Source organism: Rhodnius prolixus, unplaced genomic scaffold (genome assembly GCF_049639745.1).
Source record: "Rhodnius prolixus isolate KJV_2025 unplaced genomic scaffold, Rpr scaffold_7, whole genome shotgun sequence".
Classification (NCBI taxonomy): domain Eukaryota; kingdom Metazoa; phylum Arthropoda; class Insecta; order Hemiptera; family Reduviidae; genus Rhodnius; species Rhodnius prolixus.
In genome coordinates this window covers 257,507-277,838 of record NW_027411582.1, presented here as the reverse complement: position 1 = coordinate 277,838, position 20,332 = coordinate 257,507, and the positions used below count along the sequence as shown (strand labels likewise).

Below are 20,332 nucleotides of genomic sequence, written 5' to 3'. Positions count from 1 at the left end.
CTTCTTTCCAATTTCTTCTTGGCAAATTAGGCAAAGCAGAAGCCTGTTTCCTTGACTAATTCTCCGTTAATTCATCTTTTAATTTCAGAAAAAAGCCATCATCAAAGATAATTTTTTTGAGAATCTTGTTCCTCTGTTTACAAGTGCCAGACATGTTTTACTAAGTAGGATCACTTCAGTTTGTGAATGTTTGCCTCAAAGATATCAGGTAAATTTTCGCATATTACAGCGTTTCTGAAAAATTAACTGTTCTGAACTACTTTCATTTAAATTTATGTTTTTGCAGGCCTATACTCTTTATTTAGATGGGGAAGCAAAGGATAAGATGTATTCAATCAATTTGCACAATATCTTCGTTCAGTTTGATTTTAAAGAAATTGTATTGCCGTTGGTGAATGGTCTGACAAATTTTTTAATATCTTTCAATAATGTATTGAACGTTAATGAAAGCATGGCAAACGTTTTACCCAAGAAATATTGGCTAAATGTTACAAGATTTGGTCTTCTTTGCGCCGAGGTATTTTCCCTAGAAAATGAATTGGGGCATAACGTCATTGTTGTTTAATGAATCATATCACTGGCTGTTTAAACGAAATGCATTACAAGACCCGCTCATACGATATTTTGTTAAACTGCTAATTTCATTTAGAGGCAACTGTTACTTCATCATGTCGAACCTCTACGAAAATGGAAAAAATTCTGTTTATTTCCAAATGTCCTCCGCTGCTTGCAGTCGTTCTGTACCTCCCCAAGTGTGGATGGACGTTTTCTTTTATAATTATGAGTCAAAAACTCATTAAATTTAATTTATTACTGTAAAACTTATTTAATGTTCCACCATCCTGCAGGTACCTTATTTTGGCTTACCACTTGACCTTCTGTCACGTGGATGATCTTACAATTTTCTAAGGGTGTTCTCTAATAACGAATGACCTTAATATGTCTAATCTACATTGCCCACTTAATCTTTCAAAATCTACTTTTCTAGTGCTATGCCTCGAAACTAGATGCTGAGGTATCGCTTCCATAAACGCTCTTTTCAATTCCAGTTGCTAAATGTTCTGTAAGAGTCAAGTGTTTAAAAAAATAACTTCAGGATGGTCATAAGTTGATGCATTTCCAGGTCTAAATTAAATCAGTAATGGTGATAGTGATGAATAATTTTTATCTTGTTCCTACTCCAACAGGAAATACTTAAGGTTTCTACATGGACAGCTTCCTTGCAAATTTATAGTTTTATTTTTACCCAGCATTCTATCCTTTAATGACACTTCTAAAACTCTAAAGAACACTTTAAGATGACTGCAACTTGAATAAATTTGAGCCATTTCTTTAGTGCTATATTATTAAGCACAAAAGTTCAATTTTCTAATATTTTTTAAATAAATCGTTTGTGTTATAGTTGATAGTTGAAATTTTGATCTTGGATAGCAGAAGTACATCTTTGCTTTCATTTAGACTAAGTTTTTTGTTTCTGGTCTTTATTTAGATATATCTAAATATACATGCGATTATTTATGAATATAAATGTGTGCAGTTAATTAATTGGCTTCTCTGCACAAGTGAACTGAATATCGCCACTCGCTGGCCGAGCACTACATTAACCTTACTGGAATGTACAGCCGCAGTTTTCAGCTTTGACGTCTTGTCTTCATTACTCTCTTTGGACCAAATTGCTTCTGTTTGTGACTGCCTGTTCAATTTGTTCACTTCGCTTACTGCCAAGCATATTTATATCAAACAAATTAAAGTGATTTCAGGTAACTATTTTATTTATTTATTATTTTACACCAGTTTGAAATGGTAATTTTTGTTGGAGGATTCTCATCTATGTGTAGAAAGAAGTACAACATGATTCTATTTTCAACCTTTTCTGAAAAAGCATTGATTTTATAAAGTTTTTAATGCTTCTTTACTTTTTTCACCATAAAAAAGGGCCGGCTTAGCCCTAAAGAGTAAGAGCTATGATATTTAATTATACCTTTTCGAAAATACATACAATTTTTTCAAGAGCGGCCTTTTCTTGAAAATGCAGACAAATAAACTGCAAACTTACGGACGGTTCAGACATTCCAGGCTGTTACCTGCCATCTAGTCCTGAGATGTACCTATCACAAGGGCCTCAACTTCTGCTTCACATACAACACGCCTACAGAATATTTCAAATTCCATATAGTGCGCTTTACTTGCTCGAATTCTTGGACATACTCGCGCTTCTCCAACCATTCCTGACTATTCATCTTGCATCCCTCTAAAGCTCCCTAGGAGACTGATTAGGCTACCGCAAGTCACTTCCATTCTTCCTGCTTACCACCAAACGTCCATTATTACCAAAATTATACAGTTTGTAAAATCTTAAAAACATGTGAGCGTGCTAACGAAGTTTACTTGCTGTCAGAGCTATTTTCGAAAACCTCTCAAAAGTGAATAACCCATTAATTGAAGACGAACTTCCATTTCTTCAAACTCGGAATTTTAACATTTTTAACCCTCCTTATTGTACACAATAAACAGGAGCGGACATAACTCAAAAATAACAAAGAATACCTTACCACCACCCCTACCCCCTCTCTTCAGAACTAACTCAATAACGGAGAAAACTCAAAATCAAATCTGCAAGAAATCAGTAGCTTTTCTGTCGACAGTAACACAGAAAAAATAATATGAAACATGAAACAGAAAAAATGAAAGGTGTGGGCTATAAATTTTAACTTTTTTACTTTTTAGTAGGAAGACACTTTTTATTATTTATTTTCTTAATTCTTAATTTCAATCTGTAATTCACTTAAGCTGCAAAATGTGCGTAAGATTTTTAATTAATATTAGAAGTACTCATAATAATTAAGAATGTTCAGAAGTAAAGCAACCAATGAGAACTTAGCAAAATATTTTTTTCATTTTAAATGGTGTAACAACATGAATCTTGAATGCAACTGAAGAATACTAAAAGAAGCATTACATAGGCAAAAGAGAAAGAGAAGTACAAATATATGTTCGACTCGATCCTGGGACCTCCCCATACCGTCTATTGTCGGTACATCTTTCTTCTAAGTTGACAGTTCTATGATTTTAAAAGAGTCGATTTGTGGGATTATTTAGGGGTAATCACTTTTAGCGATAACCAACTAGAAATATAGTCATGGACAAATTGAGCATTATATCTTTAATATTCTGGGATGAACTAAAATTTGTTACCTGGAAGTATTTGTCCAAAATTATCTAAATATGTAAACGTGGCTGCCTCGCTTAGCCAACATTTCAACGGAGCAAGGTGTGTCATATAAATTAAATTATCTTTTGAAGGCGCAGCTATCATTTCTTTGTTTATTGAAATTTTGTTCGCAATAATTAAAAAAAAAAATAGTATTTTTTAAACAATGCTTTATTTCATTATTTTCAGATCCAAAGGATAAGTTGGATTCAGCTAATTCCTGGATAAATACCGCCTTGAGAATGGCCTCATTGATTCATTGGATTGAAAATCAGTCAATGCAAGATTTAGAAATGCCACAGAATATTTACGAAAGCATGAGGTAACTAGACTTTATTGCTTTTTGATGACGTAAATAAGAGCATCATATCGTGGGTAATTCAGATGCTGCTTTTCTTTGGCGTAAATTTTAATAAATAATTTACTAGATCCAACCGTTTAAAATTAAGAGCAGCGAATCCAATCTGCATTAGTAGGCATTTTCTTTCTCAGAGCTGGTTCTTTTCCCGTAAGTACTGCAAAACAAAAGTTAATAAAATTTCCCAGTTTTAATGTGGATTTGTTAGAGGTTTGAAAGGTGGTAGAGAGAAAGTTAAGTTCCCAGCTTTGAAATTAGCAATTCCTAATGGACTTTTTTTTATATTTTTACTTCTCAAAACGGATCCCGATTGGTAAACAAGACTTTATGAAGATAAATTCATGATGATTATGATTATTAAAACAAAAGCTGCTATATTAAAGAGAAAAGAAAATTTTGTTTTCATAAGAGACAAATTTGGCTTTGTAGAGTAAATATGGCAGCCATGCACCATCTGGGACGATTTCACCCGTGTTTTTAGCGCAAATAATAAGTATTTATCCCCGGAAGAGGCAATCGATATTCCGTTTTAGTTAAATATCCCTGCAAATGGGCAAAAATACGGAATCTGTTAGAAATAAAAAACAAGAGTGCAGGATTAAGCATGCAATCAAAAATCTTCCTTTTTATTCAACAAGCTTGAAAAAGCTTCTGCGTTAGCTTAAGCCATGTTTTGCCTTAGTTTGTTCAAAAATGTATAATTTATTTTCAACATGTCGAACTTTTCTTAATATCAGGATAACTAAAAATCTTTTAGCCTCCAAACAAACTTCAAACTTCATTTTGACCTTTTATAACTTTTGACCTATTTTTTTTATAACTTTTTAAAATTGGGTGTGTTTTATTAAGAATGGAAAGTTTTAAAAAGTCATACTGGTTTTCATGTGTTTTTGTCGGACTATTGTACGTTTTAATCAAAGGGTAAATATGGAAATGATTGTTAGTTGAATTCCAGATGTCCATAAAAGAACGATAATTTTAGAAATTACATATAAGGGTCCGTCCTGTAATACATGAGAATATTTTTTTAGATGATTCTGATGATAATTCTTTGTTAGAAGATTGACATAGAGCAGAGGTGTCAGTCAAACTGGCTGCCCCCGAGGTAATTTCTTGTGGCCCACGATTTTCTGATATAAAATGAAAATAGAAAAAGTTTTTATGGAGGAAATAGCGCTTAGGGGAGATCGAGGCAATATCGTACACACAATTCTCAGTTTCCGTTAACTACTGAAGACGAGTGTACACGTGGCCCAGGGCCTTTCCTGTGGTCTTCTATAAACGCGCTGACTTAGTTCCAGAGACGTTTGGAAGCCATATCTGCCACTCTTATTGGAATTCCAGAATGATTCGGTTTTAAAAGACGGAGTTGGAATTCTCAAAATATATTCTTATTTAGGTGAAAAATATCCATAAATGTTTGCTGTACAAATTTTATGTTATTTTTGGAGTACGTTTAGTGTGAGCAACTATTTCCGTCTATGAAATTAAATAAAACGCCATAATGATCAAGATTGACTGGATAAACATCTATCTGCCTTAATGAAGATTGTCTGTTGTCAGCCTCTGAATCCAGATATTAGAAAACAAGGAAAAATTTGTAAATATGTTGTGCCCCGCATAAAATCTTGCCTGTTGCACCAAGTGGCCTGTGGTTTAATTAAGTTTGAAACCCCTGACATAGAGTGATTCGAAACGTTTTAAGAACAGTATTTAATGTAACTACAAGTTCACAAAATAAAGAAACTAAAGACTAAAATTTGCTTTTGTCCTGAAGACTGTAATAATTGTCGTAACTATTGTAAATAGCCACATTTTGAGTAGACTAGTTATCGATATATATATATATATATATATTTTTTTTTTTTTTTTTCTAGGATAGTCATTGTATCAATAGGCAGAAATGAAAAAATAAATTGGGTAAGCAAGATTCCTGTGGAGGCTTGGCAGTTCCCATTAAATAGAGAGATTCCAGCCCCGATACCGATGCCTCTGTTGCACGATTCAGATGTACTGAACCAGATTGTTTATAGGTTCGCAGACTCACTTTATCTGACACACTCACGTATCTCTTAAGAAAAATATTATTTCTGATTATTACAGGATTAAACTTTTGGGTTGGACTGGAAGGCATCAATTTGAAGAAACGTGGGTTTCTCTGCTAAGTTCTTTAAGTCCGAATCCGGATATTGATAACACTGACCAGGAAGAAATGACAGCAATAATGCAGGTAATGGTATGGATAATTAGTTTTTCACATGGCAATTTCGTTCTCTATGAAAAGAAGAGAATCAAGTTTGAGTTCCCAATAGCAAATAGACATGATGATCTTAAGGAAAATAAATTTATTCTCCTGGGACTATTCTCCCCTAAGAATAAAAACATGTACAATTGGGGGCCCTATTGATTTGGCAACTTAGGCGTTCGTGCTTTCAGGATCGTAAGACATCTCAATAAGTTAGATAGTTAAGAGAATACAGTATACCTCTTCTCAGTTCACTTGAAACACGTTATTAAAAAAAAAAAACTCAGCATACTTAACAAACTCAGAATCGCGTGCTACTCTAAAAATTGTCCTTTCACAAATTTGTCTCGTGTCGGCAGTCGCTGGCTTGGAATTGCAGAACGAAATCAAAGACTCCAACCGCTGCTTGCCAACTTTTACGCTCTTAGTGTTTTTTTTTCGCGTTTTGAATACAAATAAATATTTAAAACAAAATCTCCCAAGTAACTCTTGCTTGACGGATTTGAAATTTAGATTTTCTGTCCAAATTGCCAAATTATTTATTTATTTTTTTTTAAATACTATCCTTCATAACTAGCTATTCTAGAAATCTTGATAATATAGAGGAGATCCGTTTGCCAACATTTTTAAGAGAGAGTACTTTTTTTTATTGTTGAAGGCGAATAGTTTGGCAGTAGATGGGATAACTTGGCTAATTCTCAGTACTTTGGCTCGTAAAACTGACAATTTGAATAATCAAGCCTTGCTCCACATTCCCAGGTTAAATAGCGATAAAATATTTGGAATTATGTGAGTATACTTTTCAGTGGTTTTAAATGAAAAACTTTTATTAATGACTATACTAGTTTCATGAAATACGAAAATGAAAACCTATATTTGTTAGAAACTGGAAAAGATTAGTGGAAATGAATAAAATATTGTGCTGGAAAATGAGGAAGGCTTATGGAGATAAAAATTTTAATTTAATTAGGATCGATAAGAGACCTAATTTAGAGCGGGTCAGTGATGCCAGCTCCCTCAAGTATGTACCCATTTCTCACGTAATTGGTGTTCTTATCGCCATTTTTATAAAAATATTTGTTGAAGTGACCTTTTTCTTTTAAAGATTTGGAATCGGTCAGATATCTGTATCTCATCTTCAAACTCAGTTAAGATTTGCTGAAGAAGATGGCTACGGTAACTCCTGTTACATTAATAATTCCTATATTTTTGTATGCGTTTTAAAGTAATTGTTATTGGTTTTTTAGAGAATAAATGTAAACTTTTAGATTACGGCACCATACCTTCACATGAAGTAGATATCCGATCCTGCCTACAGTTCGTATTGGATTTGTTCGGACAATGGGTCTTACCTAGCGTAAGTTCTCACTCATCTATAAATTTAACTAGTATCAATTACTTTTTACTAATGCATGATTTCTAATTATTCTTCTGCTTTCAGAGTGGAATCACTTTGAACTTGCAGCTGTCTATGGCGAAATCCATTGTTTGCCTGTCAGACATGTTTACTGAGCGTGCACACTATGAGTGGATGCTCAGTACATTTTTAGAAATAAGTAAAAATCATCCACAGCATGATGAAATAATGCATCAGTACCTAATATTAGGTGTTTCTAAAGCGGCTGCAGTTCTCAATATTTTTGTAAGTAAAGATTGTAGTAAAATGAAATCCGTTATTAAAAGATCTATTTTTAAATTTTATACTAACCTAACTTTTGTGTTCTGATAAGGTGTATAAAGCTAACATTCCGCGTTGTAAGCAAATTCTTCAACCGGAAGTTCCTCTTTTCACAATGGATTTTTCACTTTATGAAAATGTGAACAAAGCTGTTGAACAATTAATACACCTGAACAAGAATACACATGAAATGCTTAGGCTTTGTAGTAAAGACTGGTGTTCCTGTGGAGGATAAATATTGAGCACTTTATTATTTTATCTACTTATATTTATTTTATTTTTTTATTATTTTTTTTATTTATTTTTTTTTTTTTTGCGCATCAACAGCTGAGGTTATTAGCGCCCGGAGCTTTTTCCAGTGCACTGCCGGCCTCCGGACAGTGTTCTCTCGTTACAGACAACACTGTCCATCACCGGACAGTGAGCTGTAAGAAGCTCCTAGGAAGAGAAAATCTAAGGGTCAGCTGCTGGATTCGAACCCGGGACCTCCGCGTGGGAGTCCAGTATGCTAACCTCATAGCTAATCCCTTCCCTTATTATTATTAAATTGTATTTAATTGCTTTCCTATTTTTTAATTAATTTTTTCCGATATTATTATTGTTTAGAGATAACCCAAGGAGTCATTACTATTTTCAACTGCTAATTTTTTCTGCTTCTTGATTTCCTTCAATACTCACAAAATAACTATTTCCTCTTCTAAGCTGCTCTTTCCTGTAATTTCTACTTCTTGATTATTTTTTGAGTAGTATTTTTTCGTCGGTATTTCCCAGGTTGCACTTTACAAGAAAATGGTCCAAACTGCTGGCTCTGTTAAGCACCTTACCCTCTTTTCTGTTCCTCTTTGGGGTGTCCGGACTCATTCCATTTCTTCCATTTTTCCTCTTCACTTCTCTGTCTTTTCACCTTCCTGCTCTCCTGACTTTTTATTTCCTCCAGAGAAAATAATTTCTCATTCATCAAACGCTTGTCATATTTCATCAATACTTTGCTACCGGCTGTTTTCAGAGACTGTACAAACAGATACAGCTTTTCTCTTATCTCCGTATTTGTTTTGGAAGATATTCCTTTATTGATATGTGTTTCCATTCCTCTACATTTTTAGATTTCTTGTCTTTCTAAGTATTTCATTTCTAAGATTAATTTAATTAAATTTCACCAACACTGAACCCTTTTGTTCGTTAGTAGAGAGAGAATATCTATGTTGTAATCATTGCAATTTAAATTTAATGATTTTAGAATCCCCAGTACTTGTTCCAAAGGAATAGCATAATTTTCAACTTTTAAGCCGAACACCAGTATATTATTCTTCCTTCTAACTTTTTCCTCTCTTACATTCTTTTCTTCCAAATCTTTTTTAATAAAATCTACTTCACTTTATTATTGTGTTACTTCTTGTATGAAGCTCTCATTGATTTTTATTAATTTTCGTTTCCAATACATCTAGTTTTTCTAGTTTCTCTAAAGTTAGATGTAAGTTTAACTCCCATTATGCTATAGTAAATGTGCAAATCAAAAAGATTTATGAAATTGTCGAAATACTTTTATGAATTTTTAAGATTGATTGATTTATTTTATTTTATTTATACATTTAGTATAAATTTATTACGATTTTGTTATTTTTTAAAAAGGAAGGTGAAATCAGCAAATGTGCTTACGTAGACTAGGAATGTCAGAGAGACAAGGATGGAGGTAGTCCCCCCCCCCCCACTTCGTTACTATTTCAGTTGATAACGTCGTAATTCAGAAATCATCGTATATTGGAGATTGTAAATATGGAGGGCAGTTATTGTACTTGGTTAAAGCTCGCTGCGCTCCTGAATTCTCTTGTTTACTTGGGATAAACTTTGCTCTAAACAGTTGCCTTTTTTTTTCTTCTTAAAGTTTTAAATTGTTTCAACTAATTATAAATGTTAATTACTCAAAAACCATTTGATAAATTTTTAAAAAAATTATTGTATAAGTCCACAGTAACACAAATCATTACTGTGCCAATTTTCACCGCAGTCCGAAACTTTTAAACATATTAAATAATTAAAAATCTAGAGGGCAAATTAAAAGCTCTTTATTCGTTCAAAGCTAGATGACAACTCCAATTTTCACATACATGATAAAATACTATTACAAGCAGTGGGTTTTTTTATAATTCATATCGGTTTCTGTAAACAGGACTTATAACTTTCTTTTCTACAAGAGTATTGATTTTTTTTTTCCTTTGACGCCCCCTTCGCGTCCCTGTATAGGTTCGTGATAGGTTGAGAAACTGCTCTAGGGTCTAACAAAGTCTGAAGAAAGTGTGTTTAATTTTAAGAGATAGAACTTACTACTGTAGGATAGATTAGGATAGTTTAATCCAGAAAAATGTGGTCGAAACTGGTGTGGTAAATGTTATATTAAATATTACAATAAGCTTTTTCGGCTACTGTGTCGTGGAGAACAGGACCCACACCAAGAACCAATATTAACAATAAAGATATTCTAAATGCCTTAAGACTCTTCTAATTACTTGCTTTTACTCTTCTGAGCACTGGCTTTAGCTGAAAGAGAATGTATTTAGCAGCATCAAGTATTAGCCTTGAAAATTGAATAGCTGAGTTTATTCTCTTGAATAGAATGGCTCTTGTGCCTCATTTGTCAATATTAATGAAAAGTAGGACGAGTTTAAAGGTTTGATGTATTTAGGAAGGCGAAAGGAGCGACAGAATTATAAAACTAGTTGAGTTGGCTCTAAAGAGTTCATTTGCCCCCATGAGAAGTTCGGGTATTCACAGTTTGCTGTACCTCCTACAAAGTGTTCTCAATGTTAAGGTAAATCATTTCTGCTCCTTTGAAAAAATTTCCAGACTTTTTACTTCTACTAATCATTTATCTTTATTTCTGCTCTAGAAATCGGAAAGTTTAGAAATGCAAAAATCAAGCCAATATGAATTTCGACAGAAAGTTGTGCAGATCAGTGTGGACTTCATTAAAAGATATTTTATCCAAGAGACAATTGAGTAAGAAAACTTTTGCATTAGACATAAAGTAGATGTATAGATAGATAATTTTTATTTGCATTAGGGGTGGTAGACTTTTACCAAAACAATTAGATCTACAAACACGAATTGTTAGCAAATACTAATTCGTAAAAAATGTTTAATGTAATTTAATGCCTCTTCAATAATTCAATATAAACAATAAATGAAAAATTCAATTTTAACAGTGGAAAGCAGAAAAATTAAGCTTCATTATATTTAACTGTTAATAATAAAAGATATCGGTTACAAATTATTTATTTAATACACTATTTCTTGCGCACTATTTGTTAATTTAACTTTCCTTAGTGTGTAATATTTATTCGTGCAATAAGAAAGTGCAGCATAGAGGTATATTTGTTAAATCTCTTTTGCCTCTATTTAAAGAAAGTATTCGAGAGTCCGCTTTGCAGTGACATTATTCTTATTCGTATTTGGTTATATCATAACAATCATAATATGGCATCCCGAATAAACTAGAACAAACTGTAGTAAAATGGCTCTACTATGCAACTGTGTTACAGTTGCATAAGGTTTTGATATAATGCCATATTTCTCCATACTATTTTTTTTTTTTGTATATCCCAGATATTCTTAATTTTTGCAGATAGGGTAGGTAAAGGCTAATACACGATTTTACGCAGGATGTATGCTTATAATACCCGATTTTATGCAGAAGATTTCTATTATAAGTGTCCGTTAGGGCAATTAGTCTGAGACTGTTAGTAATTAACATAATATGTTGTCCAAGTAATACAGTTACAGATTTGAGATTGTTAAATCTTTTAATTTTTTTATACTTCAGTATATTTCAATTTGTTGGGATGTGGTCTAAATTCAATTTAAATTGTTCAAAAAAGAAATTAATTTCTTATTAAGAATATAACGATTTGTTATGATCTTTTTGAAATCTATTAAGCACATTTTCGTCAGCAGATTAGATGTAGTGATCTGTATTAAATTTGGTTTTAATTTACCAATTTTGTTTTTGTTGTTAATCAAAATTTATTTGAGCCTTCTCGACTAAATTGGAGTATCAAATACCCCCAGTTTTAACTCCAGAAAAAAAATTAGTATTTGAAAATAATTTCTTCAAGTCTCATTCACCTTCATTGCTTTTATTTTAGATTATCTCTTCGTTTCGAGGAAAGCCCTAATCGTGGAGGCAGCTTTTGCTTCAAAAAATTTAGGTGTTTTATAAAGAGAATCTGAATTTGAAAACTAAACCCTTGAATTAATTGTGAGGCAACTTCCGGCTCGGCACTTTAATGAGAGAATTAATTAATCTTGCTTGACTTTCCCATATAAAGATGTATAACATTGTGGACTTGCAAAGGTCATTTTTACTGGTTCCTTTAGCAGTAATTTCTAACTTACTTGTTTAATAGCAGTATTGCGCCAAGTCTATATGCACTACATTACTGAACGACAGCAAACTCATCATCAGTTAATTTGAAATTATGGTATTTCAGTAATTACGATGACGTGGTGTTGCTGATCGCTCTCGTCATGTACATGTTGGAATGTTACTCTTCTGAATTGGGCAGTGATTACACTATAACCAAGACAATTACTCACCTGGTGAAGTATCCTTCTAGTCGAATCAGTTACTTAGCTGTCATGCAGGTAGTATCTATATAACAGACTCGTTCTCCAAAACAATTAATAATTTATTTATTGAATTTCAACATTGTTAGGGATTGGAAAGGATCGTTTTAATTGGAGAAGATAACGATCTAAATGAACAAATAATTAGATTGGCCTCGGATAGATTTTCGCATGCTGACCCGCTCGTCAGTCTACCAGCTTTACAACTGTTGATAGCTTGTATTTATAAAGGCAAGTTTAATAACCTTTATATTTTATATTGATTGTGCTTTTGCAGATTACAATCCGGAGGATCAGGTTGTCCACATGCTACTACAAATCAGATACAAGCTTTTTTTTTTAGTTTTTTTTACATACTCATCGTTAAAGAAATTATTGCTGATTTTTTAGTTTTTTATAGACACTGCATGTTTTGGGTCCCCTTGAGTAACAAACAATGGTCTTTAAAAATTGGTCTTTTTGTGTGATCAGCACAACTCAAAAACTAATAATTGATACAGAAAGTTAAAATTCTATAGCTTGTAACTGATTATCCAAACTGTTTACTCTACCTTATGCTCTTTTCATCTATCTGCTTTTCAGCTAGCACAAAATATTGTTTAAGATGCATTTATATGGTAGACAAAAATTGATTAATTTAATATTATAGAGGGATACAGTAGCGAATTGAAATTGAACTTTTTGATTGTGGTTCCTATCAAACGTTTTATTTCAAGTTTTTTAACATTTGCTCAGAACTATCTTGAGTTATGCAAGCCTTTTTTACAAATTCTGATTTGATCTTTAATAATTTCTATATTTTCAAGAAATTTAACAATTTATTTTACTTTTAATTTTCAAACTTTTAGCTGTTCTATATTTTAGTGAATAATGCGTCGTTAATGTTAATTTTAATACCTTTGAAGTTGGCACTTTCTGAACGACATCTCATCAGCTATTGTTACGAGTTTCCGAGGTAAATTAGTATTATTTCACCTTCGTTTCTCAATTTGCAGAGAAACAAGAAAACAACTGCGATGAAGTAAGTGGTGAGACTGAACATCCTACTAAAACCATGGAAATGATGGAAAAAGCAACTGTACTGTTTGATAAGTAAGTTCTCTTTCTTTGTTCTTAGTTGTTTTTTTAATAAAAAGACGTCTCTGATAAAAAAATGTAATGTCGGTTGCAGGATTAGAAAAGGTTATCCGATTGAGGTGGAAGTTGTTTGTGAAATTTTACCCTGCATATTGTCAGATTTCTTTTCTGCCTCAGACATATTAACTAAAGTGATTGGGGAATTCTTGTCTCCAAACCAACCTCACAAGAAAGATATGGCTGGAATGGTTTTCCAGGTTAGCTCTCTGTATACATTGTTAATAAAATAATTTAATTTTAAGTAGCATGCCAAACAGCTACAAGTATGATCTACTGACCGACGCCAGCTTGAAATAAACTATAGTATTATTTTTCATACCGTAAACTGCATACCAGAACTGTGAATGAGTTCCACCATACCGGCAAATATTTCAATTAATTAAAAGTCACAACTGGTGATATTATAACTGGTTATATTGGAAGATTTTATTTTTATGTAAATGTATGTGGGTGTATTTGCGTTGTTCATGAATGTATATATATATATATATATATATATATAAATTTAATATGTATATTATTATGGTATGTGAAAAATAAATTACATATCTTCATCAGGGGTACTTTAGAAGGGGAAGAAAACCTACATAGGGTGCGTTCCACTAAGCGACCACAACGACCAAAACATACCTTCAGGCAGAGTTGGGCAAAAATTTAATCAATTAAAAAACAATTGAATTAAACCGAAATTTAATTTTAATCATGATTAAAAGTAAAAAATTTAATCGGCCAAAATTAGTTGATTAAAATTAAATTCACTTTTAATTTAATCGGAATTTAATCAATTAAAATTTTTAATCTTAACTAAAAATTAAGATTAAAATTAAAATTAAATAATCAGAATTTTAATTGATTGAATTAAATTCTAAATTTAGTTTTAATCACTTTGGACAATTAAATTTTTTAATTTAATCAAAATTTAAGTGAATTAATTTTGAAAACCAAACATTGCCAATGGTTAAACCAGAATCGGACCAAAGCATCTTTATTCCGCCTAGCTGGTGCCTCTTCTCTATCAATATTATCACCTTTTCCAAACTTGGCACCTTCATTCTACCAGGCTGGTGTCTCATATATACCACGTTGGTGACTCTCAAGACTTACATAGGACCACCTTACACTCTCATTTAACCATGTTTACCACTTACTAGACTTAGATAGGACCACCTTACACTCACATTTAACCATGTTTACCTCTCACTAGACTTATATAGGACCACCTTACACTCTCATTTAACCATGTTTACCACTTACTAGACTTAGATAGGACCACCTTACACTCACATTTAACCTAGTTTGCGACTCACTAGACTTAGATAGGAACACCTTAAACTCAAATTTAAGGTTTTCAAAAGGATCACTCCGGATTTAACTCCACCAATTCCAGTGGATTTAACCAATGAAATTGCTGGTGTTGGGCCGGAGTCGTTAAACGGTTCCATTACCATGGTAACGACGACTGACTCCACCTGCACTCTAGATCATTCTGTGTTTGTATATTATACTTTATTTGAAATTCTTCGTATTTTATAAGAGTAATGGACAAAATCAAATTTTTAAAAATTAAAAACATCTTGAGAAAGCGTTATAATGTTTTTTGTTTTCAAATGGAACGAATATTAAACTACAACCTATTTCCAATCGACGAATGTTTGTGAAATAGGTGATAGAGTGGGAGGGATACAGCAGTAAGTAAACCAGTTAGGTAATACTATTTTTTAGCTCAGTATTACTTTGATCGTCATAATGACATGTACTCGATTTAACTTTCGCCAATAAAGATAAGAGAAAGAGCGTCCAGCCGCTAAGTTAAAGATTAAGCACACAGCATTTTCTTTATGTAAAATAAAATATATTAAATAATAAGTAAAGTAACTACAGCATTTCTTTTTAATTAATGAGATGGGTGTGCCTGGTGTTTCTTTGCAAGGTTCGCTATATTGGGTACGAAATCATTTTTCCTTCGACTCCCTGTCTTAGATCGACCCCTACTTTTGTTTAGAAATTAACAAAATAATAAAATGAATATTATTTTAGAATTGATATTCTAAAAAAAAACCTTGGAACTTATTTTATTCTTCAAGCATCAGTATTTAAGCTCGCCAGGTTTTGTATTTTGGTGTGGATTCCTCTTACAAGTTGGAATGTGTCAGTGAACTTCTACATAGTAGCCTCAAGTCAGTTTTATTTAAGTGTAAACAACTACAGTATTAATTATTTTCATTTTAATTTGCCTCAATTTTTTGGGGCGGGGCGGAATCCCTTTTTTTAAAAATAGGGATTTGAATCAACTCGTTCCACCATCGGACTCGTTCCAGTGGAACGAGTCCGCTCTAATAGCCCATCACTAACGGCAACGCTCGCAAGCAAGTGGAACGGGCAAAATCGCGGTCGTGAGCGTGGTCGTTGTGCTCGCTTAGTGGAACGCACCCATTGCTGATTGTGCGAGGGAGGTTACTTGATGTGTATGTATATTATTCAAAATAATAATGAATCGTTTTGAGTAAATAATAATATAGAAATTATTTTGTTAAACATTTTGTAAAAATAATAAAATAAAACTAATGAAACTTAGTACTAAACTGCCAGTAGATTTTTGTACCTTTTAGATATATTTTTTTTGTTCCTTGATTTGAAAAAATTTATATACCTAATAATGAATAAAAATTTGGATATCGAGAATAATTAGGCTGATTTAAGCAGGGTATGGGGAATAAAAAGTTGATATTAATGCTTTGTAGAACCATAAGGTTAACCCTCATAGATCGTCAAGAAGTACACGAAAAGCGTAACGGTGAAAAAAAAAAAACTGACAATTTTTTGCTCTTTTCCTGCAGATAAATAATAGGGCAAATGCTCTTTATAACTGTAAAATAATATAAATTATAACCTTACATTTTTTGCAAAACCCCAGATCTAATTGATTTCGAGAAAAAGTTGCCGGAAAAACGGCATTTTCACAAAATGTCAAAAATGCCAGGGCGTTGCTTCTGTAGTTGTTGTTTTTGTGGTTAAGAAGTATTAGCTGGCTATTTTTTTTTTTGTATGTTTAATTTTTGCCTGTTTACTGGTATCCCCTATTCATTTGATCTTTCTACAACTTTACCTGCAATTGAGTAACCCAGCTACTTCTTTATGAACAACTAGATGAATCACTTTTCTCCTGTATCTATATTTTTACGCTACCTTTTTATTATCTATTTGATGATATCTCTTTTCAAGCAAACGTGATACTTTCCTTTCACACAGGACTTTTACTTGTCCAACTAGGTAGATCTCAAAGAAGTACCAACAATGTTTCCTGTTGCTATATATGTATATATATATTTTTTTTCAAATTTGGCAATAAATTTGTATATATAAATTTATACAATAAGCTGCTATGAGTGAAGATGTAAATGGTGCAAGAAGGAGGTGGAGAGAAACTACCTAGAGTAGCACTTTATAGGATATCGATGTTCATCATCGATGAAGGAAGTCTTGGGATCACTGGCGATTCAACTGGTGATTGTCAGGAATGACAGTAGGGACGAGAGATTGCACATTTTTGTCTTGGCAAGTTATTGTACGAATGGGATATTGAAGTAGTGCTTTAATTTCTAATTTTCATGAAATATGAAATGAAACGTGCGGGCCACTCAGAAAGTTATTGAAATATCTGCCGCCTATTAGTTATGACAATAAGTATATCTATAAATACTGAAGTAAGTTAATTTAGAATTAAGATGGTGTGATTGTTTTGCATTTGTATGTTTGTGGTGCAGGTATTTACGCAAGCGTGCAGCGAACATCAGCTACCGCTCTTGCAGGACTGGGTGGTACATTCGTTGAACAACTTTACCCAGAATGTGCCGACGGTGAGTGCCGTATGGTGCTTGTGTTGCTTCTTCATCTGCGCTTCTGACAACCCTTGGCTAAAAGCTATGTATCCTTTTAATATTTATGACAGTGGTTCCGCCCCGATAAGAGAGATAAGAGAGAGATATTTAAGGAGTACTAGCAGTGCAAGCAAATCTAGTGCTCTCTTGAACTTTGCATACATTGAATGAGAAAAATACAGTGATTTCACACAGATGCAAGAGTTGTAATATTGAGTTATCATTAAATGAGACAGAAGATTTACAGTCAATACTCCGGTAAAACAATGTTTTTGAGTTTTCCCCCGATATCCCCCAAAAAAAGTATCTCAAATAAGAAATTGGGATTGTTTTAGAGAGGATAAACAACGTTCCAACTCTAGAAACTTCCCAGTTTGATTAAAGAAATCGCAGAGAATGGGGATTCCGCTAACCCTTGTGCCAGCCTAATTTAGGGTTTTTTGTGATAGGAACCGGGTACAAAATTAACCAGCCAAAAACAATACTTTACATTTAACAACTTACAGATTTTAAAACTTTATAAGAAATACTGGAAAATCATTACCTTGTAGCCATACCCTTGGAAGCTCGTATAAAGGAGCACATCTACGAGGCTTTCTTCATTCTTGCGCTTTGACCTAGTACTTAATCTCACTTTTAGCTCGTTTCAAATCGTCCATCGGATACAAGTCAAGCGACTGACTTGGCCAATCCAACACCCGAAGCTTTTTGGGACAAAAAATTAATGCAATAGTCCTTGAGGCATACTTCAGCGCATTTAGGAAAGCGTGTGATCCGACAAAATATATTTATACTATACACGGCTGACTCCATAACGTCTTCAGTTTTGACACGTGAAACAACACCTTTCCAAGAAAAACCAGAACCTTCCTAAACCTCCAGAGCATTATGCTGCCTCCTGTATACTTTATAGTTGTTATTTGATACCAATAATTATTACCAACACCTGAAGGCTGTGAGTTATGTTTTCCAATAATTTCCAAATAAATTCATTGAAAAATCACTTTTTTCTTCTCACTTTTGACTGTCCAATATTAATGATTTCTTTTTTGTAATCTCATCCCGCCTTATTATTCTTGGCACTAATCAGTGTTTTTTTAAGCACACATGCGATCATGTTGTCCAAAATTCGTTAGTTCAATAGAGGCTACTATACTGACATATGCAACATTTTGACGACTTAATTCAAGTGCTGTAGCTATAACTAGAGCTTGATATCTAGGATCTGCTACAGCTTACCTTTTATTAATTTTATCGACCGTTTAGTGGTTTTTCTACTCTTCCAGATCCAGTTTCCAGTTCTAAAGTACCACTAGTTTTACAATTTTTAATAATGATAATGGTATTCCATACTATGGAAAGTAATTCAGTTCAGCTAAATTCACGTGAAAATTTGTCTTAATTTTGTGAATAATGACTTTACGAACTTACGGGTTAACGTGCGCTTCGGCATCTTGATTCAATTAAATGACATTAATTTCGTTGTGTATGTGCAGATTTGAGTAAAAAAAAATTAAACTAATTGATAATTTCACTTTGGACATACTTTTGAATGGGGTTAAAATGGAGTTTGTGACTTATTTATTTGTTAATTGTTCATTTTAATAGAACAATAAATATATACTGTTTTGCAACAATTGTTTTTTTCCTTATCCAATTTTTTATGTGAAACATTCATATAAAACGTTTGACCGAAAACTTTTGCACATGACAGAATCCCGCTTCATTCCTTGTAACTAACTATCCATGCTCTCTAGTGAAAGCTCAGAAATCGAAAGAAGCTGCTTATTTATAGGTATAATCATTTTCTGGAGCCTAAAAATCCGTCTGCTCCTAAGAGAGAGTCTATATATGTATAATATCTTTGTAGAAATTGGTAACACAGCTGGTTTTCAATAGAAGTTCATGCCCTCATAAGCTTGTGTTAGTCATTATTGACCACACTCACTCCAAACAATGCCTGGAGCTTTGAAGGCTTGACTCCCGATACAGTTACTACTTTGCCATACATCCCTCGACTCCTTGCATCGCAAGACACCTTGATAAGTTTTGACATACCTCATAACAGTGCAAAAAATATTTTATACATCCAGGGGGGACTTGCCTGTGGCATTATTATGTGGAGACAATAAATTATCCCAAATTACTTAACTGTATTGATTAGATTTCCGCACGTTCAATCACGAATAAGGCAGTGTGAATTCGAAGATCGAGAACTTTTGTGTATTGCGGCCACCAGTTTTTACAACCAGGTAAATCTCATATTTCTGTTGTTTGTAACTCATCACTCTAAAAAAATAATAATAATTTACTTCAATATTTTTAGCTGAATTCTGATCAACAAGAAATTTTTCTGCAGTCTTTTGAAGAGATTTGTGGCGATCAGAAACATCCTTTTTCCAGCCCTTTTTCTGAAATTATTTCTTGTGTTTGGTAAGTACTTTTCTACAGTTATTTGAAAAGATTTGTGGAAACATACTTTATTTTAGCCGTTTTTTTGAAATTACTTCTTGTGTTTTGTAAATGTTGTTTTGGAAGGAGGCCAGTTAGATTTCCATAGGTTTCGTCGAGTAAAATTGCATTTTACTAATCATGGTGTCAAGAGCAATCGACTTGACAAATACTAATTTAATTTCTTACTAAACGTGAATGCCATGCTTTACTCTTCAAGCGGGAAAGAGAGAGAGAACACTCCCGTGTTCCATAAAGCTCTTTAGCCAGCTACAATAATTATTTATGTTATTTAGACATTTTTTTTAAAAAAGTGACTCAACTTATTTTATTTTATTCAATTCACGAAATTCACCCTTTAAAATTGGAATTTATGCCAAGATGTCTCCGGTGTTATGCATAATCACATTTGGCACATGAATCTAATCTAAAACTGTGATCTGTTCAGCGAAATGGCATTTCAGTTTTGGAACTTTGTATCCATTTATAAATCTTATTGATATTTAAAAGGTAATGCGTCCTTTCATTTCATCATTTCGCTGATTTTATTTATTTGCAAGTTTATAGATAAATACCTATAGGCGTATAATTTACCTATAATTATACCTACAATAATATACCTATAATTTAGCTGGGAGATGTAACAACAAAGCACAGAAAGTAAAATAATTACATTAGTCCAGTAGTAAAAGAAAGGAAACTATTTTTTAGCAATAAAAATTGGAAAACTAAAACATTAACTCATTGATATAAT

At 32.8% G+C, this 20,332-nt stretch overlaps 1 protein-coding gene across 4 annotated transcripts in view; it reads left to right on the top strand.

Annotated features, from left to right (window-relative positions):
- The window catches only part of htt (huntingtin), a 58,579-nt gene that overhangs the window by 32,035 nt on the left and 6,212 nt on the right, over window positions 1-20,332 (top strand). For 2 of the 4 annotated variants that reach the window (XM_074113169.1, XM_074113168.1), the window contains exons 36-55: window positions 89-208; window positions 287-517; window positions 1,538-1,760; window positions 3,401-3,533; window positions 5,447-5,602; window positions 5,673-5,799; window positions 6,473-6,603; window positions 6,698-6,835; window positions 6,920-6,990; window positions 7,062-7,171; window positions 7,256-7,456; window positions 10,173-10,298; window positions 10,377-10,486; window positions 11,977-12,130; window positions 12,202-12,343; window positions 13,108-13,204; window positions 13,284-13,446; window positions 17,014-17,174; window positions 19,292-19,379; window positions 19,454-19,560. In XM_074113169.1, coding sequence (XP_073969270.1) covers window positions 89-208; window positions 287-517; window positions 1,538-1,760; window positions 3,401-3,533; window positions 5,447-5,602; window positions 5,673-5,799; window positions 6,473-6,603; window positions 6,698-6,835; window positions 6,920-6,990; window positions 7,062-7,171; window positions 7,256-7,456; window positions 10,173-10,298; window positions 10,377-10,486; window positions 11,977-12,130; window positions 12,202-12,343; window positions 13,108-13,204; window positions 13,284-13,446; window positions 17,014-17,174; window positions 19,292-19,379; window positions 19,454-19,560 — 2,789 coding nt within the window. The remainder of the gene's footprint in view (window positions 1-88; window positions 209-286; window positions 518-1,537; window positions 1,761-3,400; window positions 3,534-5,446; window positions 5,603-5,672; window positions 5,800-6,472; window positions 6,604-6,697; window positions 6,836-6,919; window positions 6,991-7,061; window positions 7,172-7,255; window positions 7,457-10,172; window positions 10,299-10,376; window positions 10,487-11,976; window positions 12,131-12,201; window positions 12,344-13,107; window positions 13,205-13,283; window positions 13,447-17,013; window positions 17,175-19,291; window positions 19,380-19,453; window positions 19,561-20,332) is intronic. The other 2 variants (XM_074113170.1, XM_074113171.1) reach the window with 2 other exon arrangements.